Source organism: Lathyrus oleraceus, chromosome 6, assembly GCF_024323335.1.
Source record: "Lathyrus oleraceus cultivar Zhongwan6 chromosome 6, CAAS_Psat_ZW6_1.0, whole genome shotgun sequence".
NCBI classification, from domain to species: domain Eukaryota; kingdom Viridiplantae; phylum Streptophyta; class Magnoliopsida; order Fabales; family Fabaceae; genus Lathyrus; species Lathyrus oleraceus.
Genome location: NC_066584.1, coordinates 27,720,405 through 27,745,981, shown reverse-complemented (window position 1 = coordinate 27,745,981; position 25,577 = coordinate 27,720,405). Strand labels below are relative to the sequence as shown.

Below are 25,577 nucleotides of genomic sequence, written 5' to 3'. Positions count from 1 at the left end.
AAGATGTATAATATTTTAAAAACTCAAACAAGAATATTAGTTTCAAAACTTTTTTTATTAGAAATCATCGAAGTAAACGATTCGACCAATGTTAAAGACCACACCATATTTGCAAAGGATCCGATAAAAATTAGAGTAGTCTAGATATTTGCAAATAATCATTGGTCAAACTAGAAAACTAGTGTGAATCAAATTGTGTTAAAGCATTTGGCAACACTTAAAAAGCGTCGCCTCAGATGCCATGAATAATCGTCCCCTATTCCTTTTGTTTAGGCGACGTTTTTAAAAATCGTGCCCAAAGATCATGAAAAAACATCGCCTTGGACAATAGGCAACGCTAGAATATGAGACGCCTAGAAAATGTCCATTATTCTTTTAGGCGATGTTTTCCAGAGTTTCGGCAACGTTTTTCAATTGTTGCTGGAGAGCCTAAATGTTGTAGTGTAATACATCTTGGTTGCAGTGGTCTAGCTAGAGTGCTTAAATTAATATATTTAGTGATTTAAAAAATTAAGTTCTTTTAATATAGACCAAGTCATTAGTAAGTATATCAACTAATAACTCGTCGATCTGACAAATGACCAAATGTCTTGACATAATCATCGATTTTTAAATATTAAAAAAACACTTATGTAACTTGATAGGACAACATATTATTAATATTAAAGCTTGACATAATTTATCCCTAAAATTTTATTGGTAAGATGATGAATGTCACTTTATATAAATTATTTTTAAATTATATATTTAATCAATGTGAGACTTGCATTTCTTTCAACACACACCCTCACGTCCAACATTATTATACTTGGTGTGTGGATATAAATAGTGGATAGTCCGAATTGTCGATATATGAAATGTGGTTTTTCCAATACACACGTTTACGCTCAACATTATTGGGTTTGATGCGCATACATAAATAATAGGTTACTTGAATCGATGGACTCTTAATATCATGTTAAAATTAGGGTTTGTCCTAACTCATCCCTACAAAAAATATTTGTAAGGTGACAATGGTCACTCTATATAAACTTTTTTAAGACTTTATCTGTAACCAATGTAAGACTTGAAATTTTTTCAATACACTTCCGCACGCCCAATATTATTGGGCTTGGGGCATAAAATAAACAATAGATGAATATAGATGGGTGGCTCGATAGCAAAATTCAAATAAGAGATGACTCAAAAAAATTAAAATTAGAGTTTAACCTAACTCATTCTTACAAATTTTAGGCTCTATTTTATCTTATCTTTAATCAATCATGGTATCATTCACCTTGTTTGAACCTTTCCACTCTCTAACTACCTTCAATTTAGTGATAACTAACTTTGATTTACAACTATAATCAACCCCAAGAACTGTAAATGTTCCGTTTTCCTTGCTTCGACGTGGTTGAACCTTCATAGGTTACGAGTGTTGCACCAGTATGAGGCTTGGTTCAGAACTCACAGGGTTTTGCAGTCACTACTTCTGATTCTTCTTCCTCACATCACCTTGTACTAAAATTATCAAGTTGCAGGACAACAATTGTCTTTTATGGAATCAAAATGTATAGGGAGTCATCCTCGTTCAAAGAGTGCACAAGAAAGTGGCAAACCCTCAAATTTCATAGAAATTCAAGTCTGAGCAAGATCGTATTGCAGGTAAAGTTCTGGATGAATATGAGGCTTGGATAGTGCAAGATCGGACTATCTTCACCTAGCTTCTCTCTACCATTTATGAATCTGTGTTGACTCATGTGCTACCATGCAAGAATGTTTTCGAGGTATGGGATAAGATTCACAAGTACTTTAACGCTCATATAAAAGCACGAGTTCAATAACTTAGTTTTGAGTTGAAATCCATGAAGAAAGTTAATATCTCCATAACTAAAAATGTGTTATGTATTTATTGCAAACTCATTGTTGGTTGTTGGAGATGTTATTTTTGAGCAAGATCAAATTGACTATATCTTTGATGAATTACCTGAAAAGTATAATCCTCAAGAAATTGGGAAAACTTGAATACTTCTTAGGCATTGAAATCAAACACTTATCCATGGGTTCTCTTCTTCTCACTCAGAAAAAGTACATTCGAAATTTCTTGGCTCGACGTGCAATGCAAACGGTGTCACCACTCCTATGTTAAACACTTGCAAACTTAGCAAGGGTCTCTTGTTCTCTTAGATCCTCATGTATATCACTCCATGGTTGGGGCCATTCAGTATGTGACACTCACAAAGCCTGATATTCCTTTCAGTGTGAATAAAGCATGTCAATTCATAGTATCCCCATTGGAATCTCACTGGTCAGTTGCCAAAAGAATTCTACGATATCTTAGTGGCACCATTAAACATTTTTCATTGTTTTCTCCAGCTCCATTGTCTCACAAATTTTCTCTACGAGCCTATAATGAATTGGATTAGGAAGTGATCCAGATTATCATAGATCCACTTCTTGGTCTTACATCTTCTTTGGCCCAAGTTTAGTGTCTTTGAAGCTAAAAAACAACCACTTGTTTCTCGATCTAGCACTGAGGCTGAGTATCGTACCTTAGCACATACGACTTCTAAATTACTCTGGCTGGAATCACTCCTCACCAAGCATGTAGTAGTACATTACTTTCATTCCACTCTTCTTTAAGACAATCTTAATGTTGTTTTGTTGTCACATAATCATATTCCTCGTGCTCACACAAAGTATATTGAGCTCGATACCCATTTCGTGTGTGAAAGGGTTATTTTTAAGAGGATGAAGATTCAATATGTTCTCAACTCCTTGCAAATTGCAGACACATTCATAAAACCTCTTGGTACGATAGCGTTTTAAGAGCTTCACACCAAACTCAAAGTCATGACATTCGTCCACGCTTAAGCTTATGGGGGAGGATTAGGAGTGTAGCTTAGATGTATATAATGTTGCACCATACATGCATGAATAAGCATAATGATATAAGATCACCATGCATGTGTACATAGGAGAGGTGTATGTTAGAATAACAGGTTGTCTCTGAAAATTTGGAGGTCCTAGTCCAATTTTAAAAATGGTCCCGATAAAAAGAAAGTTAAATTTTTTTTTATAAAATAATACATTTAAATAATAAAAGTGTAGATACCGTGGGTCAAACCATTAACTTTTGAGTCAAAAATAATATTCTTTACCGCTATACTAAGTAAGTTACGTTACAAATAAAATTCAACTACCAATATTTATATATTTATTTTTGATTTATAATTTATAAATAAATAAAAAATTTGAAACCTGTTTTTGGAGGTCCTAGACAGTGAGCAATGTGGATCTTCTTGCGCAGACACAAGACCGACCCACTTGAATATCGTAGTGTGTAAGGGTGAAATAGGTCAGAAAGGGTATCTTTTTGTGTCTTAAGTCACGACATAAACATCACGTCTCCTACCAGCTTCCTAGCAAGTAGCTATAAAACTTATTTGCTTTTAGCTAAGCTAAATAAACAAATTGATTTGTTCATATATAATTTTAAAGTAAAATAATATACGTAAAGTATGATCTAAAATTAAGAAGAAATTTTCAATAAAAAGCTAAATTTTATCACTAATAATAAAGTATAGCTCTAGACAAATTATAATCGTATTAGTATTTTTTTCCCCCACTAAAATCGTGTTTAGCAAGAGTCATAAAGAAGATAAAAGAAAAAATAGTAAAGAAACAAAATGTGAGAAAAATGATAATGTATTTATTATATATCTTGTTTTGCAAAAGGAGAAGGAATATTGTATTGTGGTTTACAGCTTATTCTTTTTTGTTGTTTCTAAAGACAAATCGTATAGATCAAAACAAAGGAAAGAGGACAAATTGATTAAAATATTGAGAGAAATAGATTTTCTTTTTATCGTTAAAAATATTAAGAAATAGATTTTCTTTTTCTAACTTATGGAATTGTATTTTATCCATTAACCCCTCCATAAAAGAAGCATCTTTGTAACTTGTGATTTTTTCCACACCTTAACGAGATAAGTGTCAAAAGAAGTGATAGAAAATAAGAAAACTATTCAAGATAAAATTTAAGTGCACAATTTTTACTTTCAGATTGACGTATTTGTTGTTACAAGATCCAAGATTGTTATGAATATAAGCATTGAAAGGTTTGTTTCTATTTAGGGTCGTTTCAAAGATTAATTGTAGTTTAATTATGATACAATAAATAAAGTTTCTATTTAAACTTAATTTAAATGTGGTAAATATATGGTGAGATCATATTTAATCACAACCTAACAATAACAAATTTTACATCATTTACAATAGTTTATATTGTATATCCTTAAAGACGATTCTCTTTATACTTTAAAGTTTAGGAAACTCTATTATTTTTAAAATGGAATCTACAATATTTTCACACAAAAATATCACACTTCGAAAATTAACGACCAACCAAAATCCAAATCAAAACAACACAAGGTAGACTCCATAATCCTAGAATTATCAATAATATGCTATTTGTTCATATCATGGTTGAGGTAGGATGACGTCGTTTCATTATGGTAATGAGTTTCAATCTAAAATCATAATTGGTTTAAAATCGGTCTCAACTACAAACTTATCCATTGAATGAAACTTAATTTATATAAGAGTAATGATAAGATAATGAGGGGCAAAAAAGTAAGATACATGTTGAAATATATATATATATTACTAAAGCAGAAATAGACATAGACCTGTCCTAAAAAAATACCTGATTCGAAGAAAAGAAATAAATAAAATTGTCATATGATATAATGAATTACATACCAATATTTGTTGACTTGGAAGATCATAATTGGAGCTGAAACGAGGGTCATCAAAAACCCTAATAATGCCCTACATAAAGGTTCTCAACCCAAAACCAAGATGCACACTTTTAAAAACTTAAAAATATTTCACTTTTTTATGGCATCCATTTACTGACACGAGCATCAGAATATTTTATATAACCACTTTCATTCACCTTTTCAAATCGAGTAAGAGCTCATGATACTGGTGCATCACCGAACTTTATGTGTAGTACCTTAATTTTGTTCGACTTATTGAAAAATTTCAAAAAATATCGGTATGCTTAATTTTTATTGTTTCACATTTTTTTTAATTGTAGTAAAATCTTACCAAATAATCAAATTAGGAATTTTGTTAATTTTGAGTCCGAATTTCTAAGAAAAACAAAATGATTTTAATTTAATTTAATTACATTTTATCATCATAATTATTTTCAATTTATTTTCAAAAAATATTTACTTTAGTCTTTGAATTTGATTCACCACCATATTCACTATTTGTTTTTAATCATGTCATGAAAATAAAATAAAACAAACATTCATTTAGAATTTTAGTATTTTCTATTAAAAATTTAAAAATTCAAAATCAAAGGCAAAAGAAAAAATCTTTAATCATGATCAAAGATTAATTAGGAATTTATGAAGGTTAATTTTTAATATTAACCAAGGAATCTTCCTCTTTGATACTAGTCATTTTTTACTTCCATAATTACCCTCCTTTTGTCTTGGCATTTTGGTGATACATTTATTGTCTTGCATGATGCATTTTGAATGACTTAGGGATCAAGTTGTGACCGTACTTTTACCTTTTCCAAACCTGCATTTTTCACCTCTTATCACTATCTCAAAAACCCTAGCAAAGTTTGTCATTATCCTCACCCAAAACCCTAGACTTTTCACTATAAATAATCGTCATTTTTGTGAAAAAATGGAGAGCTTTTTGAGAGTAAAGAAGTGTTAAAAATTTTGAGAAAGAGAAAAATAATTTCTTTTGTTGCAAGAGTTGGAGGAAGAAGTCATTGATTGATCTTGCAAATAACGCCAACATATTTCATCTCCAAAGGCTTCATTATTTGTGACCTCTTTTCTGACACCTTGCATTTTTACTCTTTTATGTATCGTTGAGTTCTTGTTCTTATATATTGATATACTCTTAAATATGTTTTTTTTTGTTATATATGTTAGTTGTTCGAGTTAATGTTTTAAATTATTCATAGATACATGTTTAAGATGATAACTAATGGCATAAAATGATCAAAACTCCTAAAACTCACTGTGTTCTTCCCGTAGAAATCGATTTCATAACTTTACTATTTTATTTTTTTATCTTAGTACTAGCTATACCTTTTGTTAGATTTCTTTTTCCATTGGTCTCACCTCAATCAGAGTTACGAGACTCAAGATATGATTAAATCATGTAAGATAAAGACTAGATTGTTTTAATCTCTTTTCTTATAAGTCAAAACTGGATTAAAAAGGATTAAGTTGATGTGTATTCCTTTTATTCTTGAGTGTTCAGACACAATTCATATACCTTGGTTGTTCTAACGTTTGTCTTCCTTTACGAGATTACGACTCAATTCATGTTGAATATTTTCGGTTATAAACAAAATTGAATTAAAATAAGATTAATTGGATGCATATCCCTTTTATCCCCGAGTTTTCAGAAAAAATTCGTAATGCTTGCTTGTTCTACCACTTGTCTTTATCCTAAAAACTATCACAAATCGGTGTCTTTATCCTAATACCTTCGCAATGCATAATCGACTCCTGAACCTAAATTCAAGCTAAGTACAAATCAGTGTCCCAGTACTTAGGTCGAAAGAGTTTATATGAATATCATCGGATATGCTAACATAGTAGGCTCTTTGATGTATGTTATGGTCTATACTATACCCGGCGTAGCATATGCAGTAAGTCTTGTAAGCGGGTACATGATGAATCCTGGAAAGGCTCACTGGCAAGCATTGAAGTGAATTCTAAGATACATAAATGGGTCTCTGAATAGAGTCTTGATTTATAATGGATCATGTCGTGAAAATAGTAAAGCATAAATTGAAGGGTATGCCGATTCTCATTATGCAGGTTGTATGGATTCCATAAAATCTATTCATAGATATGTGTTCAGTATGTTTGACACAACAATTAGTTGAAAAGCAACACTTCAGAAGGTTGTTGCCTTATCGACCACTGAAGCGGAATATATTGTCTTCACTTAAGTTGTGAAAGAAGCATTGTGGCTTGAAGGTTTTGCTAAGGAGCCGAAACTTCAAGGTCAAGTTATCACTGTTAAATGTGATAGTCAAAATGATATACACATATCAAAGAATTCAGCCTATCATGAGCAAACCAATCACATCGAGCGTGGAGAAGTCCAAGTGATGAAGGTTTCAAAAGATCACAGTGATGTTAATATGATCACCAAGACATTACTAAGTTGCAAGTTTTTCCACTTTATGTTGTTGATAAAGCTGCATGAAGAAATCTAATTTATTCCCTTGATGTTATAGAGTTTGTTCCAATGTGGAGATTTGTGAGATATTTGATCAAACTCTAGTATGATCGAAGGGTAGCTTCTTGGTTCGATAATCCGACAAGATCATTAGCATGTCGTCAAAGTCGGTTCACATGTTGTAGTTGAAGTATGATAGGATGGTTAGCATGTCGAATTAGACTTGTTTGTTATGCCCAATTGTTTAAGTTAGCTTGTTCTCTAAGTTAGCTTGTATAATGGGTCTGTGTGTAAATGTCCATTAGTTTAGTGTGATAGTTTTCTTATAAATAGCATACTAGTCTCTTATTATTGAATAACACAAATCTTAATTAGGGTGAGATAGGTTATTTTCTATTATATAACACTTGTAATCGTGTCTTAAAGAGAAAGTAAATAATAGCAGTTTATAACCAACTTGTTGTATTCTTCTTGCTTCCCTTTTTTCTACCCTTGTGGGTTTCTTGTCGTTCAAGAAACCGGTTAAACTTTATTATTCTGGTATTGTTTTCACAACAAAAGAAAAATTAAGAATTTACGAAGGTTAATTGAAAGCATTAACCAAATAATCTACCTCTTTGGTGCTTGTCATTTTTTACTTTTACATTTACCCTCATTTGGTCTTGTAATTTTGGTGATACATTTACTGCCTTGCATGATGCATTTTGAATGAATTAGGGACCAAGTTTTAACAATACTTTTACCTTCCCCAAACCTGCATTTTTCAGCTCTCATCACTATCTCAAAAACCCTAGCAAATTTGTCATTATCCTCACCCAAAATCCTAGGCATTTCACTATAAATAGTGGTCATTTTTGTGAAAAAAGGGAGAGCGTTTTTAGAGTAAAGAAGTGTTAAAAAATTTGAGAAAGAGAAAAACAATTTTATTTACTATTAGTTAGAGGAAGAAGTCATTGATTGGTCTTGCAAATAACGCCAACATCTTTCATATCCAAAGGCTTCATTATTTGTAATTCATTTTCCCACACCTTGCATTTTTACTCTTTTATGTATTATTGAGTTCTTATTCTTATATATTGCTATACTCTTAAATATGTTGTTTTTTTGTTATATGTAGTTGTTTGAGTTAACCTTTTAAATTATTCATAGATACATGTTTAAGATGATAACTAATGGCATAAAATGATCAAAACTCCTAAAACTCACTGTGTTTTACCCGTAGAAATCAATTTCATAACTTTACTATTTCATTTTTTTATCTTATTACTAGCCATACCTTTTTGTTAGCTTTTATTTTCCATTGGTCTCACCTCAATCGGAGTTATGAGACTCAAGATATGATTAAATCATGTAAGATAAGGACTAGATTGTTTTAATCTCTTTTCTTATAAGTCAAAACTCGATTAAAAAGGGATTAATTTGATGCATATTTCTTTTATCCTCAAGTGTTCAGACACAAGTCATATACCTTAAAATAATGAAGTCATATACCTTTTGTCTTCCTTGAAGATATTACGACTCAACTCATGTTGAATATTTTTGTTTATAAACAAAATTGAATTAAAAGAGGACTAATTGGATGTATATCCCTTTTATCCCCGAGTTTTCGGACACAACTCGTAATGTTTTCTTGTTCTAACATTTGTCTTCATTCTAAAAACAATCACAACCAACCAACGAACAATGTTTTATTCGCTCTAACACAATCGACAAATAACATTTTATGTGCACTAATGCGACCAACAAACAACGTTTTTCCGCTTAATCGTGACCAAAATATTTTCCTTAAAATCAACCAACACACAAGATTTTTCTACTAAAAGCTACGTAGTTTTGAATTTTCCATCGCACCAGGAGATACGTAGGAGCAAGAGTCAAATCTTGTCAAACATTTTTTTTGCTAGTAAATACTCTTTATTTCTTTTCCGATGATTAGGAGAAAATGATACAATAAAATTTTCTTTTGCAAAATTAATTAGAGGAAACCGTTTTTTAAACGGATATTATAGAGTGCTAATACCTTCGCAACGAAGATTAATACATATTTTAAAACTAAAAGAGTGTCACCGTCATTTTAATATATCTCTTAAAAGGTGAGTATTATTTTCCCTAAATTTACTTTCAAAACTAAAAATAAAAATAAAATAACTTAACGACCACTACAAAATGACCCTTAACAAAAAAAAAAGAATTAATAAATGGTGCTCACCATAATACTTCAAAATTTCAAAATAGTAAAGTTTGAAAAAAAAGTAATGGGTTGATGAATAGTGGTCACAATATTGAGTATATTTGAAATCCTAATATTAAACAATTTTAAAATGTTTTATTTTACTTATAATGAAATATTTTTGATAAATCTAAAACAACAATAATAATATGTTATTTGTGCTGCAAAAAATATATTTATTCTAAATAGTTGTTGTAAAAAAATGTTATTTTCAATTTTTTTTATTATTAATTATTTTTAACTATATTCTCTTATTAATATTAACCTGCTTTTTATTTTATTATTTTTATTTTGTATTTTTGATTGAATAAAAAATTTATATTTATTATAACAATAACTAATTAATAAATAATAAAATTTATAATTAATAATTTATATTTATATTTTTTTAATTAATAATTTAAAAAATTAAAGTATTATATTTACATTTATAAAATTTATACTTTATTAAATTGTAATATGATTTATCTCTCAAATTTAACTCAATATTATACTTATTTAATATATGGCCCACCATAAAACATTAGTTTGAATAACAACATTATAAGTTTTCGCCTTTAAAATAAAACTTCCAATAATAGTTGAAACGAGTTTTAATTGATCTATTTGTTAATGTGGCTCCACCGTTCACGGATATGGAACTGTTCTTTTTTCTCACAAAATAATTAAGTCTTTATTGCTAATGTTCCGGTTGTTGCTTTCATTCTAAAAATTCCAAACAGAAAATTTTGTATTGTCACTATCAAATTTAAAGACATATGTCCTATTTATTTGTACAACATGTCATATGTAAATGTCATCGATCACTTTGTGCTTGTGGTTAAAAATTAAAATGGAAGTTCATTCATAGCAATGGTAGTTCTAATAGGATGGTTGTTACAGCAATGGTAGTTCTAATAGGATGGTTGTTATAGAATTTTTGGTGCATCATTCATTTGGTGTGTTTGGGATTTTATGAGGATTTTGGCCTACTACCTTCTAAGAACAAAAAACTAGCCAATAGAAATGTCATAATATTAGTAAGGTTTTTTTAAGTGAAGTTGAATTGAGTCAATCTAATATGAATTTATTATAATATTTTTTAAATATATATTATATAAATAAAAATAAAATATTTTATTTCGATATAATTCAGATATCATCTACATGTTGAAAATTGAATCTTCCACTTGCTCATCATTTCTAATTTGTCACAACATTCATTTGTCCTTTTGGATTAAGCATAGGTTGTCTCGGAAAGGATCCGGAAGGGGCGGATGATGATGCTTACTATTGTGCAATTTCAGAGATTTGAGTCTCCATCTTATTGGGTAGCAATATTCTCTACCTTGGTTGTTAATGGCATAAGAACCTCATTTGTGTGGAGATTTGGTTTCTAAAATCCTTGTTTTGACTAGTTTGAGTCATCACAAAGTTCTCCATCAACATTTCTAGATTGAATTTTTTAGGGGAAACAACTACAACATTTAGGAAACCCAGAGGTCTCATGGCAGGTTGGGGAGAGTTGCTCTTATAACAAAAGTTCGGGTGATTTCTCCACCTTGGATTGTAGGTATTAGAATATCGATTATCGCGCTGATTATTGTTAACGTATTTAGCATTATCCTGGCCAATTCCTCTGGTGTGGATCATCTAGCAATCAGCTCTGAGATTTCCATGCACTCCACAAATTTCACAAGAAATAACTATATGAGTTGTAGGAGTTGCAAGGGTGATGTTTAGATTTTCAATCTTTTGGTACAGGGCATCTACCTTAGTATTTATATGGTCAAATGTACTCACTTTGTAAAATTCACCTTTTTGAGGGGCTTTTATAGTGAGGGCACAATCTCTTTCCCACGAGTGGTGGTTCTTAGTCATGTCCTCAATAAGGGTCCATGTTACATCTTTAGAACTATTCATACAGGCCCTTACAACTGTTGCGTTAAGGGTCATCCTTGTAGAGTAAAGGACACCATTGTAAAAGGTGTGGATAATAAGTCATTTTCAAGTCCTGAAATAGAAACAACCTCAAAAAGTCATTGAATCACTCCCAAACCTCAAAGAGTGACTCGCCCTTTTAATGTCTAAAATTAGAAATATCCCTCCTTATTTGTGTCATTTTTCTCGGCAAAAAATAACGTGTCAGGAACGTAATTTTTAGCTTGGCCCATGTAGTAATGAAATTTGTCGACAGTGGTTGCATCCATGCTCTAGCTCTATCCTGAAGGAAAATGGGAACAATCTTAGTAGAATGGCGGCAAGGTCTACATTATTCATTTTAAGGGTACCACATAATTCAATAAAGATTGAAAATTTTAAGTTGGAATTTTCTATTGGTAATCCAGCAAACTGGTTATGATGTACCATACCCATGTTGAGTCCTAAGCTATTTCGTTTCAATCATTTTTATTTGGATAATTCTTGTTTTAGGATGTTATTACTAGATCTTGGTACTCCCCTTATCTCTCCGGTTTGATAGCATGTGTGCTTAGACATAAGCTAAAGTCACTAAAAGTTCCACTTAAGTCTTGGAACAAACAACTGTTTGGTAACCTGAAATTTAGGATAACTAAGTGTGTGGAAGATCTTAGGATTGGGATTTATTGACTGAGGGTAATCCTCTCTCCTTAAAAGAGTTATGTGATATGAGTAAGGATATTGCATAGATGTGGAATTTACTTTGTATTTATGAATCACAACTTCTCAAGCATTTATGTTATAGATGGCTTAAGAAGAATGGTGTGAATACAATTTTTTACCTTGCTTGTGTGAAGCAGGGGAGTTAGAGAAACTCCATTCTCGCTTTTTTATTGGGGATGTCAGGGTAGATAAAATGAATTAGGTGTATGGTGAGATCACCAAGTATTTTATTAAACATGTCCTCAATCCCTCATAGAAAAGGTCGGCCTTAAATGTGATTAGTGTCCCTAATTTTTCGTCTGCAGAGGTAAAGTATTTATTTTCTTTATTTGTATCGAATGAGGTGGATAAGATTGTGGCTAGTTTAGATGGTAATAAGATCCTAAACCCAATTGGTTTAAATTTACCTTCTTTAAGAAATCTTGGGATCTTATGAGGAAAGATATGCTAGGTCAACTCTTTGTAAATGACATGTTTTATAGGAGTTCGACGTCCTACTTCCTTAAGTCCTTGCATAAGTTGGTGGCTAGGTAGCCTTAGTAATGGATAATCCTATTTTTATTAATCAATATTTCTTTCTCAAATGTTGACAGTTAATGGATGAGGTTGTGGTTATGAAATAGATCATTATTTGGCTAAGGAAATAGAAAAATATTTTCTTGTTTTCAAAGTAGATTCGGTAAGGCCAATGACTCATTTTTATGATGAGAATGTGTATATGGCGTGGTGGTAAGTGGATATTGTGGAACAAAGTGTGTGTTTTCTTGGGGATCATTAGTATGTTGTTTAATGTGTATCTTACCAATGAAGCTAATATTCATTGAGTGCTTAAGCATAAGGATCCTTTGTCCCATTTGATGATTCTTTTGGTGGTAGAGAGCATAGGTGTTATGATTCAAAATGTGGCTTCGTTAAGGATCGGGGGTCTAGTTGTGACGCAATATCACTATGTTAATGATACACTTCATATTATAGCAAAACATGTCGCTACTTGTTGATCATTTTGAACAGTTTCTCCTTTATGCATGTTTTGCAACTTCCATATTGTCGAAGCGTTTGGCGGTGCTTTAAAATTGAGCATCTAATCATCGGGGTAAACCAGCACACCTGCTCGTCTGCACAATTCATTTATAACACAAAAATACCCATAAGCCTTTTGTGCAGCGTTAGCCATATATTTAATATTATCAGCAATTAACAGCCCCTAATTATTAGGCTCCCCTCTCAAAAGAGCTAAATAACCTAAACACCGCTTCACAATTAATTGTGATTGATTAGATTCGACCTCTAAACTTTGAACAAAAATGAGGTCCACGCCCTAGAAATTTGGCGGAATTTAGCGGTTTTGAGATGTAGTGCTAACCCACGCTCAATCACCCATGTTGCATCTGGCCTACAAAAAAGATCTAACATTACCTCTCACATATAGTTCAAGAGAGTACACACCGGAGGAGATTGCAAATTAAAAAGAAAGTTTATAATAGAAGAAAAATAGTCAATGTACTTACCTCGTACATAGGAGGTATAAGAGTTCATAGCACCAAATGCCGCATTCGCATAAAATTCTAATCTAATACTCTTATTCGTCTCATGAATCAAATTATTAAAACTTATTCACTGCCTTCTTTGCAAATTTTCACCAATTTTTTCAAAACCTCATGAATCATTCAAATCAAATGCTCTTTCCTATCATAATGTGGTTATCCACTATCTTGAAAAAAAATTCAGCACGGGCATTGGATAAAAATTTGAGGTTTGGGAAGGTTGGAGCGTTAGGTGTTATGGCAGCCCTTGATGATGAGCCTCGTGACACACATCCATTTTTGGAAGTCATGATACCTACAACACAACAAAAACAATACACACGGAGAAAAAAGAAGAAGAAAAATATGCAGAGATAGCTCAGAATGAATAGTAGAAAGCATAGGAGTAGAAGAGAATTATGATAGGTTGCGCATTATACCTGCATCACGCGTGCTCGATCCCTATATCATGTTCGTGATGGAGCCCCATCACGTGTGTGATAGGCTGCGTGATAATTCTAGGGGTTGAAACTTTCCTCTCTCTGTTCTTTTTCTCTTTTATTCCCTTTTGCTTCTTTTTTTCTCCTCTTCTTTCACCTATTTTCTCTTCCAATAACATAATACAAAAATTGATAAGGTTAGAAAAATACAAATTCACTATGACATAAAAAATAAATTCTTATCGATGGACTGCATTCCATCAAACGTTTTTGTACGTCACTAGCTTGACGGTCTATATCTAAGATACGTCAGACATATCAAATTAATTTTCATACCAAATTCATTATATTTTCATACAAATTCCCTATATTTTCATACAAATTAAATACTAATTATCTTATATATTGATACCAAAAATAAAAAAATAGCATAATATTCTCATATCAAATCCTCTTTTTATTTTATGTATAAATTTGATATAATTCTCAGGCGCGCAAGTAGAAGCCCACGTATAAAAATTCACTCATACATAATTTATATATTCATTCATACCAAATCTAAAATAGAACTTATCTATATTTTCATTAATACAAATTTATTTTTAAAAGAATTAAATTCATTTTTGATCCCCTTATTTATGTGCTTTTAAATTTTTATTTATTTTTAATGACATAACTTGAATAATTTATTATTTAATATTTTTAATTTATAAATTAATAATTTAATTTAATTTTTAAAAAAATGTATTTGAAAACTATTTAATACAACTATTTTAAACTATGTTATGGGGAATTATGAATTATTTAATACAAATTTTTTTAAAACAATTGTTTTGAACCCATGTATTTGATACTTTTCTCCGACCCACAAGTTTTTGATAAGTTGTGTTTGTTTAAGATATATATAAAAACACATGCAATATCATTCATCTTCGTGTTACTTCGAATATTTATTCTTCCAACAACCTCACCATAATCAAAGATATCATCATCAATGGCTGTTGAGCATCACAAAATTTGGATTGTTTTGGAGGATGTGTGGAAAATTCGAAACAAATGAATAAGTAATTTAAGGTGTTCCGGGGTAAGGGAACTAAACTTTAGGAGAGATTTGATTTTATTGTTAATGCTCGATTGAAGATGTTTGTAGAATAATTGCATGTACAGATAAAATATTCTTAAAAAGTTATGGAAATCGCCATCCCTCTGACCTGTAATCAGATATTAGCATAGCATGTTTAATGATTGTTTAATTCTCTAAAATATATTTAAAATATTAAATTAATTTAAAATATTATTAAATATTAAAATATCTTAATCATTCTTATAATTTTTTAAAATATATAATTAAAAATAAATTATTTATTCTAATCATCATAGTCCGTATGCAAAAGTGGAACGGGACTATAAAAATTCAAAAACGATTAAAATTAAGGGGATCAATTATTTTAAATGCTCAACTTAGAAGACTAAAAATGCATTCATCCAACGTATTAAATTTATTATTGAACTTGAAAGTTAACTAATGTGCTAAATCTCTCAATAATGATTTTTTTTCTTCAAAATATTATGATGAGGAGGAAACTCTATCCCCAACTTTGATTTTTGTAACAACTCTAAATAATAGTTTGATGTTTTGGGGATTGAGTTATTGAACTAAAAAAATGTTTAATAAAAAAGATAAAAATTCATAAAATAATTTGTTTGATTGGTTGATTATGTGTGCTAAAAAGTTATAAGTCTAATATTTATAGACACTCACATTAATATTAGTCTCTCTTATCTATTTATACAGTGATGCATGAGTTTTTCTATTATTATTATTAGTGATACATTGCGCTCCACATTCGACTCAATTTTCTCATTTCTTAACATTGTATGTTTTTCCTAGTGTTTTAAAAAACAAAGTGTGTACATTTTATAAGTAATTAGTAAGTAAAATTGGATTCATTTACACTTAAGTTTTATGTCATAAAAATACTAGCATATCTAATCCTAGTTCCAAAAGATCCTTGAAATGTGATTGTTTGACCCATTCCTCTCTTCAATGAGTAACTCAAGTATTGAATATCCACATCTTTCTATTTCGTTTTAACATCTCGCACAACAACAAGATCATTATTTCTTAGTACTCGTGTTATGTCATAGACCAAATCAACTTTCTTGTCTGACCACAATTCTAACTACTTTCAATAATTAACGTTTCACCTCACAAACCCGACGTTGTATAGCTGCCTCTATGCATTTTATTAGTCGTTCCTTCTCACTTGTTGTATTCAAAGCATATCCATCTACATGCCTTATAAAATACTCCTGTAAATTCATCAACATAAACTAAAAATGTGAGTATTATATATAATAGAAGTGATTAAGGAAACATATAAGATTTTATATACACAATATGAATAAAAGTATATACATGGAATGCACAACCACCACGAGAAATGGTGGAAGCATGAAAAATGGCATATTCGAGGTCAGTTAAGGTACAAACAACATCAAACATGAGTCTAGGACGATCCTTAAACTCAACATTCACTATTAAATAACCCCTTCGGTCACAACTTTCAACTCTCACCATCCTCTTCTCATTTTCCATCTCTAAATTTGCTTCCAAAACCATAACTTGGTGCAACCTCCTTTCAATAGTGCATGTCACGGTACCTTTGAATCCAAGAAGCTTTGAAATCTTAACACTAGGGATGTTGATGTTGATGCTACCAATGTTAGAATTGGTGGTTCCCCGAAGGACGGTCGTAAGACGGTCCTTAATGATAGTTAAGCGAGAAGGGTCGTCGATGGAGGAATTATTGGATTGGTCTGAGATGTAAGCAACACATGTTAACATAGTATTGTAGCTGCATGCATGAGCTTCAACAATGTTGCAACAGAGATCGACGAGGGCGGTAAAGATCTCGAAAAATAAGCTAGGATAGTCTTGTATTGTAATTTCAATGACTGTGAAGTATTCTTGCACTCCCTTGCGGATGATTTCAATCTATATATCAAAAATTAAAAGAAATATTAAAAACATTCTAAGCATATTTTTTTATTTAATATTGAATTATTTGTAGTACCTGGTCGAAGTAATCATTGACTTTCTGGTCGGTTAATTTGTTGCCATATTCATCTCTAACATGAAATACTACAATTTTTCAATGACAAAAGTATAAAAAGTTATAGATTTTATGTTATGATATATTGTACTATAGAGTATGTAAAGTTGAAGAAATATAATAAAACCCACCATCCATGCACCAAAGAGCATCAGATGAAGTAAAACTTTTGATGATTTGAAAGTTCATATCTGTCAAAACCATTACCATGTCTAGTAGAAGAACACCATGCTTGTTAACCCTATTAACCTTAACAACTGTGCAATCTTCCATTCTTTCATTGTCGATGCTAACTTGGCAACTGCAAAACAGAAGAATATTATTAAAACGTGGTAATATTATCAAATAATTTATTTAGAGTATGGAATGAAAGCGTTATGAACATACAGCGGGCCATATATTCTTTCAGAGTGAGTATCAAAATCTGGATCAAAGTAAGGGTAAGAACAATCTTTGCTCATGCTGCAAATGAAAAGACACGGAGAATGTAAAAATTAAAAACATTTGTACGCTTGATTAAAGGTTGTTGTTTTGAGGAGGTTTGAAGCTCTTTGGTTCATGGAGGAGTGGCGGTTAGTGGTGGTTGGGCTCTACCACTTGGCGGTTGTGTTAGCCGGGATTTCCCGTTCTTTTACTTTCTTTGAGAGTTGTGCTTTTGTTTTGGGTTGTTTGTCTGTTCCAGTTTGTTTTTACTGTTTTCTGTTTAGGGCTTTTAAAATCTTAACATACTTAGAAGATTTCTATATTTAAGAATTTCTCTAAAAATGATTATTTATTGTTTTATATATATATATATATATATATATATATATATATATATATATATATATATATATATATATATATATATATATATATATATATATATATATATATATATATATATATATATATGTCCGTCCCTAATTATAGTTACATATTTTTATAAGGGTTTAGAAGTCAAGATGTGCCTTCAGATACTAAATAGTTTATCAAAATTTATTTTCAATTTGATTTTTTGCACAACAAACTTGATATAGAAATTGTTAGAATAAAAAAAAGGTTACAAACCTATGATAATAAGATTGATACTAAGAGAACACTAGAAAAATCAAACTTCTTTATGATAATATATATAACTTTGCTTGCTATGTATGTGATTGCTTTTTATGTATATAATTTCTCTTGGTACGTAGAAATGTTCACTTTCAGCTGTGCAGTTTTTATAATTAATCAAGTTTTTCTTTAAAGTTTAATTTATTTATTTTTTTTAAAACATACATATAATAGTACTTTCCTTAAAAGCGCTATCAATTAGTAGGATCGAAAAGTTATTAAGGACTGAATCAATAATAGCGCTTTAAGAAAAAAAAGCTACTATTAAAGAGTGTATTTTAATAGCACTTTTAAAGTGCTATTAAAGGTAACCAACCTATAATAATAGAAGCTTTCATAGTTTTATAATGGGCTATTAAAATTCAAAAAAGTGTTATTAAATTTTTTTTCGTAATGTTATAAATGTTATTATTTGATATATTAGTTGTTAATATCAATTCTTTGTTTTAATATTAAGTTTTAACATTTTCATCCATATATTCCAGTGAACTCGACTACTAGGCATGACAATGGGATGGGGTATGGAAGATTTTTACCTCTCAAAATTCAAAATGAATCAACAAACAATCCACGTTCTTCATTTTAACTGGGATGAAAAGTTAAAGCTAAAACTCGTCCTAAACGGATTCAGGTAGGGTTTGGATATCCTCGTCCTTCCACCATCCATGTAGTGAATTCAATTTTTTTAATTAAAAAAAAAATTCTCCATCAAATTATATTACAAATAATAAAATAAAATAATCTAAAAAAAATTATACATATATTTTAAATAATAATTACAAATCAAATATCAAAATATTGACCACATATTTAATATTTAAAATTATCAGAAATATATAATAAAGTACATTATAAAATAAATTAGACGAGTTTGGGGTGTATACTAGTGTCCCCCATCTAAGTTGTCCCCAGATTTTATAATCGGAGAAAACTTAAACCAAAACTCAAACCCAATCAAAATGGATTTTCCCGTCAAACTCAGGACAGATTTGGTTGGAACACCCTTGAGAAAAACTAAAACTACTACTGGAATACGTAAATGTGTATTTTCAGACGCATCTCAATTCACACACAATTCGTTCGTAAGTGAGTCAGACTCTAAGTTTTTACAAAAATTGATACGGAAATGCATCTTCGTATAACTTACAAAAATATACCTCCTGACAGATTTTTAATATAAAAAGCATGAGAATACATACTCTCTCAAACTCTCAAACTCTTTCAACTCACTTGCAAGTTTATAAACTCAACATCCAGCATATCGAAGTGTTTAATATCAAACTCGTATTTGATAAGTTTTTGAATCTAAGTTTTTCATATTTGATTTTCTATACAAACTGAGCATTAGGTTGTGTAATATATATATATATATATATATATATATTATAAGTGAGCAATGTGTTTGATAGGTAATTTAGATTAGCAATGCATTTTGAACATGTTTGGTTTGCATGCATTTCTGCCATTTGTATTTTTCTAAGTTGCAGGAAAATATGGAAATGCACTTCTGTATTTGTTCAAATTTTGATTTTCCAGATATACGGAAGTGTATTTTTATATTTTGTATGTCTGTATTGTTTGACTTGATTTTCAATGTGTTTCATCTGGGTTTGATTTTTTCTATTTTGTCGTGCTTGTCTGGTTTAATTATAGGTAATATGGATGACAATCAAGAACGATTAAGGCATCGGTTTGCAAATAAAGAGCCCAACCCTCGCAACCATTGGTCGTTTCTAGTTCATATGATGTAGAGCATCAACTTCTGAGGCCCACGCATCTCTAAAGCCCTATCAATCCAGGATGGTGCATCTATTGTCGATGCAGTTCTAGTTGCATGTCCCTACTTCATTCAGGGGGAACATCTATATTCGGTTATTTTGTCGCTTGTCTTATCGCTATCATTTTTGATTTTATTTTGATTCGTTCAGTCTCCTTCATGATTGCACTTCTCAAAATCAAGTTTGAAAAGATTCATTTTTAGCATGCAAAAAACTTTGGTTAGATTTAATCTTGATCATGATGTCCTTTTATCAATAGCACATGTTAGTGGAATGAAAATATTTTGTGTTTTGGTTAAAGTTTGAATCAAAGTAAAATCTCAAAGTGCTTTTGAAATTTTGAAATTTTGAAATTTTGAAAATTTTGAGATTTTAAAAGATTGATTCTAATCATTTAGTTTTACACTGAATTTTTGATACTGATCAAATTGGACTGAAGTGGAACTCAGTCATTTGATTCGAATCAAATTTTGCACTTGATTTGAATCATTTTCCTGGTGACAGATTCTATTTGATTTGATTCTAATCAAACTTTATACATTATTTGAATCAGTCTCTTTTTCAAAAAGTCATTGTCAGATTTGTGGCATTTGATTCGAATCAACTTTTACACATGATTCGAATCACGTTGCATTTGATTTGAATCACCCCTTGCCTGATTCGAGTCAATTAGCAGTTTTTCAAAAATCAGTTATTTCTTTTATTCCACTACACTTGCTCATTTGATTCAAAACATATATTGCTCTTGATCCAAATTTAACTGATTTTTTCAACCATTTTGGGTGATTAATCCCAAGCACATATAAAAGCTTTTTTTTATTATTTTTCATCACATATCATCTATCATTCTGATCATAATTTTTCAGTGTGATTTAGTGAAAAATCAATTTCCTCTATTTTGAGTGTTCAAAATCTTACTACAAAATTCTTACATCTTCAACTCCAATTGAGTTCAGATCTTGATAACGAGAGTTCTATAATTGATTGAAGGAGGCATGTACTTGAAACTGATCGTTCTTGGAGATCTTGTTAAGTTTTTCAGGTTGTTAGTAAGATTGAGGGATTTTCAATGGTGGTGACAAATTCCATTGAAAAGAAGTAGGTTCTTCACTCTAGAATTGTCTTAGTAGTGACTGTATGGAAGGCTACAAATAAGGCAGAGTTCTTCTCAGATCTTCGAACAATTTCACCACTCAAGGAATCGGTAGGATCAAAGGGTTAATTGCTACACACGAAGGTTTGGAGTATGATTGGTGTTATTGGAAGATTCAAGAAACGTATTCGAGTAAAGATTACATGGAAGAGTTTCCCAAGTGCGTTGTATACAAGTCAAAATCCAAATTAGGAGATTTATTTTCTCAGTTCTATTGTGAATTGGTGATTGTATGAACTCTTAGAAATATTTTTCAAATAACAATGAATTATGTAGGTTCCAATGGGAAACCATTTAAGAGTGCACGTATGCAAAGTGAGGACGAACGCCTAAGCTCTATAAATCTCGGTGTCATCTCTCTCTCTCTCTCTCTCTCTCTCTCTCTCTCTCTCTCTCTCTCTCTCTCTCTCTCTCTCTCTCTCTCTCTCTCTCTCTCTCTCTCTCTTACTATTGCATTTAAATTTGTAGTGATTGCATGCTTAGGTTTTTCAATTCTATCGTATTATATCGTTTGTTCTTTATAGTGATTTATTACGTAAGCATTAGGTTTTTTTGGAATTAGATAACTAGTTAAGCTAGTCTTATGATTAATAATCTGAAGTGAATTGAATTTAGAACTCTGTCAATTGAGTCATTGTGTAAACACCTCTCATGCATTACACAGTTGAGTCAAATCATATCGAGCGTTTCAATCATATTAATCTTTCATACTTGTGAAATGATTTGTATTGACTTGATCAATATTCAAACTGTATAATTTTCATTTTTGCATCAAACCTTCCGCTCGCAACTCATTTTTTAAAACACTCTCATGGAGGTTGAATATTAATTTGGGTCTATTCACCCCCCTCTAGACCGTTTTTCTATTTTCATATTCAACCCAACAGCAATTATTCTTGGGGAGTTTAGAGGAAGCTCATATGACTTATCATTGATGTCTTTATATGCATATCATGTTGTCATGCATGTGTGGGACGGAGAGGTAAAATTCTTTTGTATTTATTCTTTTAAACACATGTGTAATAATATTTGAGATTTATGATGATGATTTATTTTATATAGTACTGTGATGCTTTAAAATGCATCACCATTGTCGAAGATTGTGAGACTGCAGCAGCCTCAGGGGAAGTGGTTTCACTATGTGATGCAAATATTTGGGTTGCGATATTTATGCATGACTGGTTATAATACTCTTAACCATAGTATGTTGTCAGCGTTCGTTGAGAGATGGCACTCTGAGACGTCATATTTTCATATTTTACATGGTTAGATATCCATCACACTAGATGATGTGTCATGCTTGTTGCATCTTCCAATCAGGGGAATATTATTATACCACTCCATGATTACTAGAGCTTATGCATTGGAGATGTTGGTGGACTATTTGGGAATTGAGCTAGATGATGCGTTGAAGGAGATATAAGACACCTCAGGGTTTCATCTAGATTTGGATTCCTGGAGAGGTTATATGCACACCAACTAACTTCGGAAGAGTAGGTCGATGGTGATGATGAATAGGTTATGCAACATAAAGCATATGCATTGAGGACATACATGTTATACTTAATTGTAACATCCATATTTATGGACAAGAGTCCTTATTATGTGGATATAGTTTACCTTAGATACTTCATTAACTTTGAGATTATTCATAAGTGCAATTAGGGGGCACTTGTCTAGTTTACCTATACTCGAAGTTAGCTGAAGGTTATCTTTGGAAGACCAGACAGCTGAAAGATAGATGCACGCTATTAACGGTAATATATTTGCATCCTTTTTTGTTTTTGTACCATTTTAATAACACATGTGATATGTCATTACTCATAATTTATATGTACCATTTTCAGGCATGGGTCCTCCAGAATTTCTGACGCATCTCTAGTTGATCACTACACTGAGGATATGACATGTGCTTGTGCATTAGTCTCGCTCATAGAGAATCAATTGTTGGAGTTGGTTGAAAATATAGATGTTGAAGAAATTCTACATCGCTTAGTTTTGTAAAAGAAGAAGGACTACAACGCTATATAAAGGATTCAATTTCTTCATTAAAAATTGTGCTAGGTAAAATCACTTTAAGCTTGTATTTGATTTTTTATATTTTCACTTATACTCTTGTGTTAGAGTGTTGTGAGATGTGGTTAACTATTTTCTTTAGAGACTGCGGATGTATTGGGCCTTGGGGTGGTTAAGGGTATTCTATGTGTTATAACAATTTTCACATAGTATTATTCGCTGGTTGTCATTTGACAATGATCGTGTTTTCTCTGGTTTTGGAGTTTCCATGTTAAACTCTTGTGTCATTATTGTGTTCCTCTTTTTTCTTTATGTATTTGTTTTTTTCCACAATTGGTATCAAGAGTCTTGGTTTGGTGGGGTATAAATTTTTATATGCTTTGCGGTTGCAATTTTGTCAAATCTTCCACATTAGAAAAGATATTTTATACTCAGTGTTGGTTAGGGGGGAAATTTTGTTGCAGGAAATATTTTGGCTGCAATGTCAATTTTTTCAAGTGCAATGAAGATTAACTTAGAGATATTTGACGGAAGAATCAATTTTGGCATGTGGAAAATTTAATTCATATGTTTTCATGCAATTAGGATTACACAAGGCATTGAAAGGAAACATTTCCAACATGGACAATGAGAAGTGGGAGGAACTAGATTTCAGAGCTTCGAGTACAATCCGAATGTCTTTGACTAAGAATATTCTTGCAAATGTTCTTTGTAAATCATCAGCCAAAGAGCCTTGGGAAAAACTTGAAGGGCTATGTCAAGGAAATGGTATATCAAATCGGTGATTGCTGAATGAGCAGTTTCATAGCGTGTGTATGAATGAACATACAAAATTATCTGATCATTTACGTGTTCTAAATGGTATTGTTTCTAAATTAGAAACTATTAGAGTTAATATTGATGATGAAAATAAATCTTTGAGACTCATATGGTCTCTTCCATCTTCTTGTGAGAATATTAAACATGTTTTGATATATAAGAAAGAAATTTTGAGTTTTTAAGAAGTTGCTGGTAAATTTGTTTCTGAAGAAAGAAGATTGAAGGGTGAGGATAATAGTTCATCAAATTCAATGTTGGTTTCTAGAGGAAAATCTTATGTGAAGAAAAATAATGAAACAGGTGTGATATGTTAGAAATGTGGAAAGAATTGACATATAAAGTATAAGTGCCCTGAGGGGGGCAGTGTCAGAGAATGACTCTGAGTTAGATACTAACAAATTCTCCCTCGTTGTGGGAGAGGATGATCTTCTCAGAAATTTGTGAACTGTGTCCTCGTGACATTTTCGTTGTCATGGAAAAGGACGAGTTATTTCTAGCCGGTTAACACATGAGCATTGATGTAAAGTATGTTGTGAGAATATATCGATGGTTGAGGAGTTTTCTATCAACTTGGAAGTTGCACCATAAGTTTCAAATTTGTTTTTGACATATGGAAATTCTTGAAGTGGTTTAACTTCAAGTGAAGTATACTCTTCTTTATATGGAATATGATAGTTTTTAAACTATGATTGTCGGTGAAGACAATGTGAAAATTCTCGAAGTGGTGTAGCTTCAAATGATTATACACTTTATGGTGGAGTATGATTGTTCATGAAAACAATGAAATTGATGTATTATTTTCAATCAAAGTGGAGATTATCGATGTTGGCTTAAATATACATGTTAAAGAAGTTTGACATCGTTTAGTTTTGTAAAGGAATAGGGTTTTGAGACTATATAAAGGATTCAAGTTCTTCAATATAAATCGTACCAGTCAAAAGCACTTTAAGTTTGTATTTGATTTTTTATATTTTCTTTTATACTTTTGTGCTAGAGTGTTATGAGAGGTAGTTAGATATTTGTTTTGGAGAGTGTGTGTATTGGATCCTTTTGATGGTTGAGAGTAGTTTATGTGTTGTAACAATTTTTTTCTTCAATTTTGGAGTTTCCACGTTATATGATGTAGATTCAAAAGTGTGTTTCATTATTAATGACTGAAGTTGGATATATTGCAACGTTATAACCTTGTAGAGAAATTCGTGGATGAAGATTTTTTTTATGAACCAGTAAATATACAAGATGAATATACGATGAACTATTGACAATCAAAATGTCATCCATGAAGTCGAGAATCATGTGTTTCATTCATGCTCTAAACACATTTATATTTGTTATCATTGGATATGAGAAGTGTTGGATGAGAAAAAGTTGATAATGAGAAAAATCCATACAAATATTAATTAGTCTGATATAATGACAAAATTTACACCAATCAAAAAGGTTGAAGACTGTTGCACAGGTGTTGGTGTAATGATATCCCTTATTTAATTCAAGAAAGGAAAGTTTTATTGGTATTTCCTCCTTAATTTATGATAAGACATATCCAAGTCATAAAAAAAAATCATACATG

At 31.1% G+C, this 25,577-nt stretch overlaps 1 protein-coding gene across 1 annotated transcript; it reads right to left on the bottom strand.

Annotated features, from left to right (window-relative positions):
* Window positions 1-16,343: 16,343 nt before the first annotated feature.
* LOC127097258 (ACT domain-containing protein ACR2-like) lies at window positions 16,344-17,607 on the bottom strand. Its single transcript, XM_051035758.1, is given in 4 exon segments — window positions 16,344-17,028; window positions 17,063-17,175; window positions 17,278-17,447; window positions 17,534-17,607. Coding segments are annotated over 4 exon segments (987 nt in total). The 3' UTR covers window positions 16,344-16,398.
* Between the last annotated feature and the right edge of the window lie 7,970 nt (window positions 17,608-25,577).